At 38.3% G+C, this 12,821-nt stretch overlaps 1 protein-coding gene across 2 annotated transcripts in view; it reads left to right on the forward strand.

Annotated features, from left to right (window-relative positions):
• Auh (AU RNA binding protein/enoyl-CoA hydratase) overlaps positions 1-12,821 on the forward strand; it is a gene marked incomplete at its 5' end in the record, with an annotated part of 152,242 nt that continues 139,421 nt past the window's right edge. For both annotated transcript variants that reach the window (XM_013506890.1, XM_013506891.1), the window contains 1 exon segment: positions 1-133. In XM_013506890.1, the coding sequence (XP_013362344.1) occupies positions 1-133 (133 nt within the window).

The raw sequence follows: 12,821 nt of genomic DNA on the forward strand, positions 1-12,821 counted from the left end.
CGGGTGGGCCCGGCAGTGTGGGCCCGGGCCTGGGCGCCCGCGGTCGGGGCTCCCGCCCCACGGAGGGGCTACGGCTCTGAAGTGAAGAGCGAGGACGAGCTGCGGGTGCGGCAGCTGGACGAGGAGAACCGCGGTGAGCGGCGGATGCGGCGGTCTGGGGCTGCAGCCCGAGATTGCATCCGGGCCGCGCGCACCTGCCCGGAGCCGCGCTCCAAGGTCGCTCCGGGCGGCGCGGGCCCGGCCGTGGGGTTGTAGACGCTGCAGGGAGGATGCCCTTTCCTTCTGAGAGCCTGGCCTCCGAGGCAGTTTTTCCTCGGAGGAAAAACTGTCCATTTTATTTTAGAAAGTTAGTTTTGTTTTACTTGAGTTAAGTGATTCTGAGCAATGTTTGTCTTGCTGAGGTCTGGGGGCAGATAGAGTGGATGAGGCTGATTTTGCCCTTGGGCGGCCTGTGTCGGGGGAGGCAGGTGCCCGGGCAGGACGATGCGGAGTGCGAGGCCGTGACCCAGGGTGAGCAGCAGAGCGAACACCGACGAGGAGGCTTGGTTCCTTTCGCTCGCAGTGCAGGGAAGAGCTGAAGGGGTCGCGAAGGGTGGAACAGCGCATTGTTCAGGTTAGACCAGAGGACCAGGCGCTTAATTTTGACATGCATTTATTGAACACCTGTAACCCGTTAAGCAGAAGTGAAAAACGAGTACTGTACGTCAAGATTTTTAAGGGGCACTTGGAAGTATAGTGAACAAGACCTGGAGATGCTAACTTTAAAGGGCTAGCGAAAGCAGAGAGCTCTTCGAGGGTTTGGCAGGTGAGAGGGATTCCAAAGCAGTGTTTAACAGGCAGTGGATAGTGAGGGTTCCTGGGCAAATTTCTCTGTATTTCAGCTATCTTGTGAGTAAAATAGGAAAAATAATATCAACTTTGTAAGGTTGTGTGATGATTGATGAGATTGTTACGTGCCCGCTAAACATCTAGCCCATAGTAGGTGCTCAGCAGTGTGAAGTTATTTTATTTATTGTTGTTTATTCCAGTCAGAAACAAAGGAATGGTCAAAGTGATGGAGATGTGGACATGTGTGTCTGGTATATACTATAAGGCACGTGTGGCTGTAGAGTGGCCTGCAGAACCGTATGAAACTCAGCTGAAAGGTTAGAGGGTCTTGGAGCCATAGTGCCACAGTCCTGGTGAGCATAGCTGTGCTGGATTTCAGTTGCGTTAGATGTATCAACCTATGTTAGATGCAGAGGGATTACAAGAACGGCTAGTCATATGTATTGATTCTGCATGTTTGAATGAATGCAAATCCAAAGTAAATTTGCACAAAATGCCTGGAAAAGTTAGCATCTAAGTGGACCAAAAGAGAAAATAACAGAACATAGAAGGTGATAATTTCAGATGTTTTTAGCTTATCTGAAACATCACTGTCAGCTATTAGGATGGTTTCTTAAACCCAGAAAATGAACATAGCCTACTTTGAGGATTGCCAAGAGTGACTATGCAGGCTTGCCTACTGTTACTTATACTTTGCTTTGCTTTATCACTGAACAGACAATAAGTAGTACAAAGAAAAATGTGAGGTTGCAGATGTTACAGGTGCAAAAATCTCCCGGTGCCTGTTTCTCATAGAGGCAAGTGCAAAATTTGGTCTTTTCAGCAGCCTGTAAGAAATACGAGAGCTCTCCTGTGCCAGAGATGCTCCTAAACTAGACCTGCAGCCCTTGAGGTGGACAGGAGTGGGTGGGCACAGAGCATAGTTGGTTGCTTCTGCTGTCTCAGTTCCATAGCCTTGTGTTTTAGGTGATGATTTCTTTCATCACTGTCCATTCTACACCGTTTTAGAGCAGGAGTGCTGGTCATGGCTTGAAGAGATCTCTTTTCACTATTTTCGTAGGTCTCTTGGCCTCCAGTCATTCTCCTTCCCAGTTTATTCCTTACATGATTGCTGCAGTTGTCTCTCTGAAGCCTAAGAATCATTGTTTGCTCAATTAAAAATCCATAATGGATCTCCATTACCTGCAAAGCCTTCTCAACCATTACACCTGACAAGTCCATTTCTCTGCCAATAAACCTAGGCTTTGCCTTTCCCTGCTCTTTTTTTTGTGTGTGTCTGGGCTATAGCACACACCTCCTGGGGTAACCCTTCCCTTTTCTCTGCCGGCCTGCCTTCCCCTACCATGGTGAGCTTCTACTGTAATAGTGAGCTATTTCAAAGATCATCTTTGCAAACCTTCTGGCAGAAATAGAGCAAACAGATGCATAGTGCAGAATCATTATTGATCCCTGCCTCCACATGCAGCACATTTAGGACGTGATCCTGTCTTCCCAGGTGTGTGGGAGAGCTTTCCATGTTCTCTATCTATGCCATTCTTCCCCATGCCAGTGGACTGCTGCAGCAGTCAGTGGTAGGTCTTTTTTCATGCTCTAAAAAATGCATTTACATATATTTTATCGTTATGTGACTTACATCTTAGTAAAGGTAGATACTGAGATATATGTACATATTTTCTACTGTGAGATATAATTCATATATTATAATGTGGAGATTTCACAATGTATTGTTGCTATATTTCATTCATAAAGTTGCATGGTAGCTATCAGCACAGTCTCGTCTTTATGCTGTGGCTTCCCATTCACCCCCTCCCCAGCTCTAAAAGAGTTTACTTACTTTCTCAATGGTTTGTCTACTCTAATGAAGTCTGTTCTTAAATCTTTTATTTTTTTTTTTGATCTATTGTAAGTGGAATTTTTCTTAACTTCATTTTCATATTGTTCATTGCTAATACATAGAAATACAGTTGATTTTTGTACAGTACATGTACAACTTTGATGAACTCTTGTTCTAATAGTGCTTTGTGGATTTCTTACTGCTTTAATTTGCAAATAAGGTAATTTTACTCCTTTTTCAATGTGGATATCTTTTAGTTCTTTTTCTTGCAATTTACATGCCTGGAGCCTTTACAGCAGTGCCTAAAATAATGAAAGCAGGGAGAGCATTCAGAGTTCATCTTTCAGTGTGATGTTAGTAATTTTTTGTTTTGTAGATGTGCTTTATCTGTTGAGGGCACTTCCTTAAATTTGTAGTTTGCTGAGTGTTTTTATCATGTTGAATGTTGTCAGATATTTTTCTGAGTCTGTTGGGGTAATCATGGTTTTATTTGTTGATATGATGGATTGTGTTAAATGATTTTGAAATGTTGACCTATACTTGCACAGTTGGAGTAAACCCCACTTGTTTGTGGTGTAAATTTATTTTACATATGGTTGGATTTTATTTGCTTGTATTTTGAGAATTTTTGCATCTATGTTTATGAAACATACCGATTTTAAATGTCTGATTTTAGAATAAGGTATGCTAACCTCATAGAATGAGGTAGGATGTTTGCCTTCTGCTTTTATTTTCTAGAGGAGATTGTAGAGAAATGATATGATTTTGTTGGTATTTTGGAGGAACTGGTGAAACTATGTGGATGATGCTTTGTGTTGGAAGCTTTTAAACTATGTCTGAGCTCAGGCTGGTCTTGAACCTGCAGTCCTCCTGTTTCAGCTTCCCAGGTGCTGAGTTTACAGGTGTGTGCACCATCATGCACCATCATGCACATCGTGAAAATATTTGTCCTCATGGTAGAATTAAAAAATATATTAGAGAAATGTGCCATGCTTTCACTTTCTGGCTTTATCCAAAATTAAAGATGTTAAATATCTCTTGAATTCTTTCTTTGGATAATTTTATTTACTTTCCTATGCCTGTGAGGCTCTCCAACTTCGCTGAGGTTAGGATTTTGAAGGGTAGTGAGGAGGTGAAGAAATGAAGACAAAATATAGAAAGCTGGGATCAGGTGTAGCCTTCCTCTGGATGAGAGGAAAGGAACTATTCAACCACTATAGTGTGTTTATTTATACATTTGGCAGGTTGGTGTCACCTGACACCCCTTTGCCTAGCAACTCATTGGTTTGATATTCTCGGGTGCCTGGTGTTCTCTGGACTGGAGCAACTTATTTATTGGCTTGCCTTGGGTGCTCTTTGTTCTTGGAACTGGCCTTGCTCCAGACCCACATGTGTGGTCAGTCTCCAGCTTCAGCTGCTCACTACATTCACTGTCTCCCCAAATTTATGTTATCTGCATTATTTTTATAAACAATATCTGGACTTCTCATATAAGATGAGAGAAAATTTGCAGTCCTAGTTTGTCTTTGCCTTCCAGTTTCTGGCCTCTATAGCATTACTTTATGTAATCAAAATTGATGATAGTAGGATTGTTCTTATCATAGTTGTTAAATGCTTTATCTATAAATTGACTGTAAAACACGCACATAGTATCATTAATAGCCCCTGTGTAGACACTGCTTTTGCTAAGTCTCTGCAATCAGTCTGCATTGCCATCACTACCATATGATATCCTGTCTTCTTGCAGGCCTCTGTGGTGCCACCTCCTTGGTCTCTCCAAGTATGCTTCCCCCATCTTTTTTTATAAATTAATATGAAATTCACAGAACATGAAATTTACCATTTTAAGCTTTGTAAGTGTATAATTTAGTATTTTTTAGTTCATCCACTGTGTTGTACAACCACTACTATAACCTAATTCCAGAATACTTTTGTTTCATCTACAAAATCTCCAGAGTAAACCTCTTTATTTCTCTTCTTCCCTTCCCTTTTCCCTCAGCCTCTGTTTATTTGTTTGGTTTTGTTTTTCTTCCGGTACCAGGAATTGAACTCACGACCTTGCGCTTGCCAGGCAGGCACTTTGCTGCTGAGCTAAATCCCCAGCCCCTCCCTCAGCCTCTGGAAACTATGAATATCCTTGTTAGGTATTTCATAGACATAGAATGATGGATGCTTTTCTTTTTCCTAGAAATGTGAGGTTTAACATGTTTATTTGAGCTCACTCTATTTTTCTAATGTGCGAATTGATTGCTATAAATTTCCCTTGTAGGACTGCTTTCATTAAGTTCTGGTATGTTATATTGGCATTACTGTTTAATTTTAGCAACTGTCAAATTTCTTCTTTAATTTCATCTGTGACCCACTGATTGTTCAGGAAGATGTTATTTAATTTCCATGTGTTTGTGTAGTTTTTATGGTTTCTTTTGCCATTGACTTCCAGTTTCATTGCAGTGTAGCCTGATAATATACATGGGATAATTTTAGTTCCTTTGCATTTACTTAAGAATGTCCTGTGAGCTAGTACGTAGTCTGTTTTGGAGAACATCCCATGAGCAGCTGAGAAGAATGTGTATTCTGATGTTGTGGGGTGGAACACTCTATAGACATCTACTAAGTTTGTTTGTTCAGAAGTTTGGTTTAATTTTGATTTTTTGTTGTTGTTGATTTTTTGTTAAGTTGGTCTGTTTGTGACAGTGGGATATTGAGGTTCCCTCATTACAGTTGTGTTAGTGCTTATTTGATTTTTCATGCCTTTAAAAGTTTGTTTTATATAGGTGGGTGTGCTGCTGTTTGGTGCATATATATTTATGAGTGTTATCTCTTTTTCTTGGAGTGTTCCCTTAGCAAGTATATAGTGATCTTCTTTGTCTCTCTTGATTAATCTTGGCTTGAAATTCACTTTGTTTGCAAACAGAATAGCCACCCTGCTTTTTTCTGGGTTCCTTTTTCATGGAGTGTTGTTTTTCATCCTTTGACTTTTAGTCTATGAATTTCTTTTTGCATCAAATGTGTTCCGTGTATGAAGCATATTGTTGGATCTTGTTTTTTGATCCATTCTGCTAGTCTGTGTCTTTTGATTGGTGAATTGAGACCATTTGCATTGGTGGTTATAACTGATATATATTAACTTATCTTTGTCATATCATTTTCCTGTGTTTGTTCCCTTTTTTCCCTCTGTTTAATTGCTTGCCTGCCTGGTGGATTCATTCTTTTGGGGTCTGTGGAATTATAGCCTTAGTTATCCCTTTCTAGAATATCCTTCAGAACGTTTTGTAGTGCTGGCTTGGTGGTCATGAATTTCTTCAGGTGTTCTTTGTCATGGGAGTATCTTATTTCTTTATAAATTTTGGATGATAATTTTATGAGGTACATCAATCTGGGTTAGAGACTGTTTTTTTTTAGGACTTGAAATACTTCACTCCAAGCTTTCCCTGACTTGAGAGTTTGTGTTGACCAGTCTGCTGTGATTCTGATGGGCTTTGTTTTATAGCAGATTTTCTCTCTCTTTTTTTTTTTTTTTTTGGGTACCAGGAATTGAACTCATGACCTTACACTTGGCAGGCATTGTGCAGCTGAGCTATATGCCAGGCTGTTTCCTTTGTCTTATCAGTTTTTACACAAGCACCTGTCTGGCAGGCATGAGGTCCTGAGTTTGATTCCCGGTACCAAAAAGGAAAAAAAAACCCAATAAAACCAGTTTTTAATATTTTTTTCTTGTGTTGAGTATGCCGTGGTGTAGTTTTTTTGATCATGGCTAATTGGAGTTCTGTATGCCTCACTTAACCGTATGTCAAATTCTTTTTCCATGGTTGGGAAGTTTTTTTCCATTACTTCTGAAACTAGTTATTTGTGCTATCTCTTGCTATTTCATTGATTCTGATCAAGCTTATGTTATTCTTCTTTGCATCATCTAGCAGTTGTTCAATGAATTTTTTTCATGGTCCATTGGTACTTTTCAGAAAATCTAAAGTCTTTTCATGATTGTTAACTGCAAGCCTGTCTTGTATATGTGGTATTCTGTCCTCATGTTGGTTCATTCTGCTGCATATCCCTTCGATAGAATGTTTAATCTTCTGGATATCTGTTTGAATCTATTTCATGCATTCCATTTCTTTCCTATGTTGGACATTATGGTTTCCATCATTTTCTTAAGTTGCTCTATTTTCTTTATTTGTACAACTCTAGATTCACTAACTATTGTCCTTCATTATGGTCATCATCTTTTCAGATATTTGAGAAGTTATTTCTAACTAGATTTTTTTTTTTTTTTCTTAGAGCCTCATTCATTTGCCTTTTTACTTCTACTGTTAGCATGTTAGAGAGCTCAGGTGGGGGTGGCTTTTGAATTGTTTCACCTCACTTACCCCCTGAGTTTGCCTTGCTCAAGCTGGAAGTCAGGTTGCATCTTGCTTGTGTATCTTCTCATTTTCTATTTTTTTCTTTTTTTTAGTTAACTTGCTACCTTGATACTTGTAAATTGCTTATGTTAGGTAGCTTTGTAACTGGTATTGAGAACTCCTTAGGGAATGACTACTTTTTGGAATTGTCTTCTAGCTGTAGCCCTGGCTTTTTGGCTTTTGAATCTGTTGTAAGATCCTACCTCTTCAGTTTACTGGGGATGAGAAGTTGCTTCCTAGTTGGCCTAGGCCCTGGCTCTTTGGCATGGGCCTGTAGTATTATTTTGGACCTCAGGCAATCTTAGTCTTGACATACAAGGAAGAAAAACTGACTGGAATAACTATGTGACCTTGGCTAAATCAGTGCAGTCAGTAATTGCAATATCATGAAGCACAACTTAGAAAATGACAAAGTGTGATTTTTTAATTTGTCCCCTTTAACTGTATGTACAAGATTTGTAATAATACAAGATGTGAAACAAACCATAAAGCTGTACACAGTAAATTTCCCCACAATAAAGTGATTTTACCCTTAGGGGAGAAAATTTAAAAGGAGTAAGATGGAAAAATAGAGAAATAGAAGAGGAAGAGACCAGAAGCAAGGTTGAAGGACAAAGGAAGATTATACAAGCTTTGGGAAACTGATGAGAAAAACAGGAGGGAAAGAAAGAAAGAAGAAAGTGAAACAAGAACAGAACAAAACAGTAGGAACAAAAAACTAGAAACAATGTTCACACTCATATAAAAACCAAAATAAACAATGAAGGAAAAAAAAAAAGGCAAAGAAAGGGAGAAAAAAATGTCCACTTCAGAGCCCGGGTCTGCTGTCACTGGTAGAGAAAGGGGAGCTCTCACACAGAGCCCAGATCCGTGCTGATTGACCCCAGCAAGCCTGCAGTAAAATTATGGTGGAAGGGTGGATAATCCCAGCAAGCCTGCACTTTGAACTCTGCTGAAGTTCAGGGTGATTCTGGTTTTTGGCTGTGAGGCTGGGACCTGAGCTGTTTAGTCTGTAACACTCTGGGTGCCTCTTGCTGGCTTGAACTCAGCTCCCTGACCCTGGGTGTCTCCCATAGCTGCCTGACCCTGACAACTGGGAGTTAATAGATGGAGAAAAATCTATAGCTGCTCTGAGTCCCAGGTTCAGCTGTTCCTTCCCAAAATGGTGACTGCCGATCAGCCTCTTTTGAGGATGTCTGAACCAGAACTACTCACCAACCACTGAGCCTGCAGCATCCACTGCTCCTTTCTGCTGGTGAAGTTCTTTGTGTAGGCCACTGGGGTCAGGGGTGGCTGCTGTGCCTCTGTAAGTTCAAGCTGCCTTTCTCATGCTGCAAGCTGGGATTCAGGAAGAAAGTGCTGTTTGCCACCTTCCTCTTCTGAATTCAGGTCCCTCACTTGGCTCTCCCTGTGGGCTACAATTCTTGCTTCAGACCCTTGCTGGGTCTCAAGGATCCACTTCCCTCCTTTTCTTCCCCATGTTGGTAGGTTTCAGCATCTGGACTCCAAATCTTAAGAGTAAGTAGCTGATTTGCTACTGCTCACCACACAACCACCTTCCCCTGAAGTCCAGTTAATTTCTGTATGTGTTGTGAAGGTGTTCAGTCTTTTATGAGTATGAGCCACCCGTGTTTATTTTTCTGCTTTGTTTTTTCCTTGCCATGCTTGAGATTAAACCAAAGACTTCCTATATGAAAGAAAAATGCTCTACCATGCAGCTACATCCCAGCTTTTTTTTAGTACCTCATTTCTATTTTACTCCTACCTAAGCATATGTAACTGAACGCATACATAACTGAATGCACTTACTTCTATCTAAACTTACTTTTTTTTAGTGGTGTGTTGAGGATCAAACCCAGGACTTGGTGCATGCCAGGAGCACACCCTCCGCAGTGGTGTTTTTTTTTTTTTTTTTTAGTGTTACTGTTTTGAACAAATTGTTTTCTTAGATCAATTAAGAAAAAGAAAAATAAGCTTTTATTTTACCTTTACTTATTTCTACTGTGATGCTTTTCTTTTCTTTATGAAAATATGAGTTACTGACATATAAAATTTTCTTTTTGGAAAGTTTCTTCTAATATTTCTTGCAGGAGAGGTCTACTGGCAACAGATTTCTTCAAAATGTTTTTTCATATTTGAGAAAGGCTTTTTTCATCATTGTTGAAGGATAGTATTATAGTATGAAGAATTCTGGCTTGGTGATTTTTTTCTTCAACATTTTAAATATAATCATGTGTTACTTAAGAATGGAGAAACACAATCTGAGAACTGAGTCCTGGGCGATTTTGTCATTGTGTGCGCATAGAGTGTATGGTCATGAATCTGTATGGCATAGTCTGCTACATATCTAGGTGGTACTGCCTTTTGCCTCTGGGCCCATGGTGAACTGAGCAATTAGATTAAATCAAGCTCAAGAAAACGATGTACTTGGGAGACAGTAAAGACAGAACAGATGTGGATGCTGCTGGCATAACATGGCATACTGTTTTATAGTAAATTTTTTTGTGCTAATAGGAATGCACCCTAAAGTGATGATTAAGAAAAGAGTAAGCATATAAACCTGTAGCATGGTTGTTGCCATTATCGAGAATATTTTAGTATACTTTCTTATGTGCTATACTTCCATGTGACTGGCAGCACAGCAGGTTTGTTCACACTGGTACCAACACAGACACGTGAGTCAGACATCATGCTGTGATACTATGATAGCTGTGAAATCACTAAAGTGATAGGGACAACAGCAGTAGATGCATATAGTTCTTTCATTATTATTATTAATTATAATAATAATTATTATTATTATTACTGCTTAACTCCTTTGTAGATGAGGTGTTTTATTTCTCTGACTGTTTTCAAGATTTTTATTTATCTTGGATGTTCTATAGTTAGAAACTTATGTGCCCAGGTTTGGTATTGTTAGCATTCATTTTTTTCTTGACTTTTTACTACCTTTCCTGGGTCTGTGGTTAATGTCTGACATTAATTTGAAGAAATTATCAACCATTGTTGTTTCAAATATTTTTGTTTTGTTCTTTCCTCTTTTTCTCCTGGAATTCTCATTGTATGGATACCTTTGTAATTGTCCCCAAGTTCTTGGATCTTTTGGCTTTTTTTTTTTCAATCTTTCCTCTTTGTTATCTAGTGTTAACAGTTTCTGTTGTGACATCCTAAAGCTGAGAGAGTGCACTTAACCAGTGACCTTGTCCCCTTCTCAGTGACATTTCAGCCTCTGGGGTTTCCCCACCTCAGTGCCGTTCCCGGTGGAAGTTTATGCCTGTGGGTTTCTGCTCAGGCAAGCCAAGATCTCTGTGTTTTCTTGTGTTTCTCCAGTTTTAGAGATGCCAGTTAGTTCTATTAGCTCTTCTCTGATAGGTCTAAGAAGAGGTTTTTTTTTTTTAATTTTTTTCAGTTTCTTTAGTGTTTTACGTTTTTAGGATTGAGTGACCATTAATAGCTTCTTGCATGGTAGACTGCAAAGTAGAATTCCTATTATTGAATTATTTTTCTTATTTCATTTTTGGGTGTGTTACTGTATAATTCTTATGTAAACTTTGCTGAATTCATTTATTAGTGCTATAGTTTTTTTGTGGATTCTTTGGGGGGTTTTCTCTAGGTAGGATTATGTGCTTTTTGTGTGGATACAGTTTTACTTCTTTTTTTTCCAGTTCAGATACCACTGTTATTTTCTTTCTTTGTTGCCTAAATTTTTAGCTAGAACTTGTGATACTAAGTTGAATTGCAGTGGTGAAATTTTTCCTTTACCTTCAGGAAAGACCTTTAGTCTTTCTTATTGAGTGATAGGAACAGTGGTCTTACAAATGCCCTTTATTTGGTTAACGTTCTCATCTACTACTAGTTTGTTGCATGTGTTATTTTTTTAAGTCATCAAATACTGTTAAATGTTCTTTGAAATGATCATAGGAATTTAGGACATTTTTCTTTATTCCATCTAGTGTGATGCTTTACTTTGATTTTTGTATGTTGAACTCCTCTTACATTGCTGAAGTAAGTCCCATTCAGTTGTGGTGTATAAACCTCTTAATATGCTGCTGAATTTGGTTTCCTAGTGCAAACTGAAGTTGAAATCTGACTTTCAGATGTTTCAGAGTCTAAAACTTTGGACATGATACTACAAATGGAAAATTTTATACCTTATCTCACGTGGTAGGTGTAGTCAGAATGTAGGCCCACTAAGATACTGTATAAAATTGCTTTTGGGCTGTGTGCATAAGGTGCAGAAGATGTGATAAAAATATGGATATTTAAATTAAAAATTGATTACAGTAAAAGATACAGGGCATTAATCCTGCTCAAAGTATTTCCCCTTGCTTTCGCATACTTACCCCACCATTTTTCCACTATCTGAAGCAGCTCTGGAAGTCATTATTTGTATCTTTAGTTGTGCTATTTTGACTGCTTTAATGTCTTGAATTGATTCAAAATGTTTGCCTTTCATGGTTATTTTGACTTTGGGAAAGGATCAGAAGTAACTCTGTCAGATCTGGTGAATAAGGTGAACAGTGTAGTAATTTTTACAAGCCTATCTTTCCAGTGGGCGGCAGACAGCAGCATTATTCACTGTATGTTTACCACTCCTCCACTCCTCCTAAAGACACTTGCAAAAGAGGACTTCTGGAACTGCTTCAGAAGTGGCAGGAATGAGGGGTATGTTGGAAGAGAGGGAGGATTTTAAGGGGGTTCAATGGTAGTGTGTCTTTTACTTAATAAATTTTAAAATTAAACATTCACTGCATATTTCTGTCACACCTGAAAATGTGAAACAAATGAATTTTGTGTTTTTATTATTGGGTCCATCTTTAAGATGTATTCATTGTGCATATGGTAGTATTTCAGAATTTAAAATCTGTTCTGATCCCAAGTGTTTCAGATAAGGGATACTCAACCTGTGTGTCATTGAGGATCTTTGCCTCTGTGTACTAAGGATTAAGTCTGTGTTTCCCCTAGTATGCTCTTGCCTCCACCTGAGCCATTTTTTATACTGTGGTTTTAGTGGCCTTTTTAAAATGCAGGTTTGAGCATAGAAATATGTTATAACAAATTGTGAAATACTAGAAGTATACTCATTAAAAATATTAAGAAAATAAGGAAACTTTGCTGATATTCTATATTGGATTTACAGTTCTAGCTAAAATAAAATGGTAAGAGAGTAAAATGAGATAATAAATCAAAATTAGAGTAGAAAAATGTTAACTGTCAATATTTCTAGACCATGATGATCATCATCTTAGAAAATTGAAAAGACCACTCATTAAATCTGTTAACAGTTCATAAATTTACCAGGAAAATGCTAAACAAAAATCACAAAACTTTCCTTGTATTCTTAATATATGATTAGAAATAAAGCAGTATATAAGAGCCACATGTAGCTTCCAAAGCATGTGCAAGAACTGTAAGGAAAAGCCTGTAAGAAAAAAGAATCAGGACCATAAAAGTATGCTTAAATTTTTAAGTGTATTTCCAGGTCCTAAAAGGAAAGATTTAATAGGTAAATAGTAAGAACAGTTAATTCATAAAATAACTAATGACCATTAAATTTAACTTTATTTCAGAAAATTGTTGAAACCTGATATAAATTGACATTATTTTTCCTATGTAATGTCAGAGATTTATGATATTCAATGTTTGATGATTCTTATTAACATATTTTATAAGGCTTCCTTTATTGTCCTGATGTAAAATATATAGATATGTAAGATGCTTTCACACACTAATTTTAAAAATATCTCCCAAGATACAGTAAT

Source organism: Chinchilla lanigera, unplaced genomic scaffold (genome assembly GCF_000276665.1).
Source record: "Chinchilla lanigera isolate Chin_1 unplaced genomic scaffold, ChiLan1.0 scaffold00114, whole genome shotgun sequence".
Classification (NCBI taxonomy): Eukaryota; Metazoa; Chordata; class Mammalia; order Rodentia; family Chinchillidae; genus Chinchilla; species Chinchilla lanigera.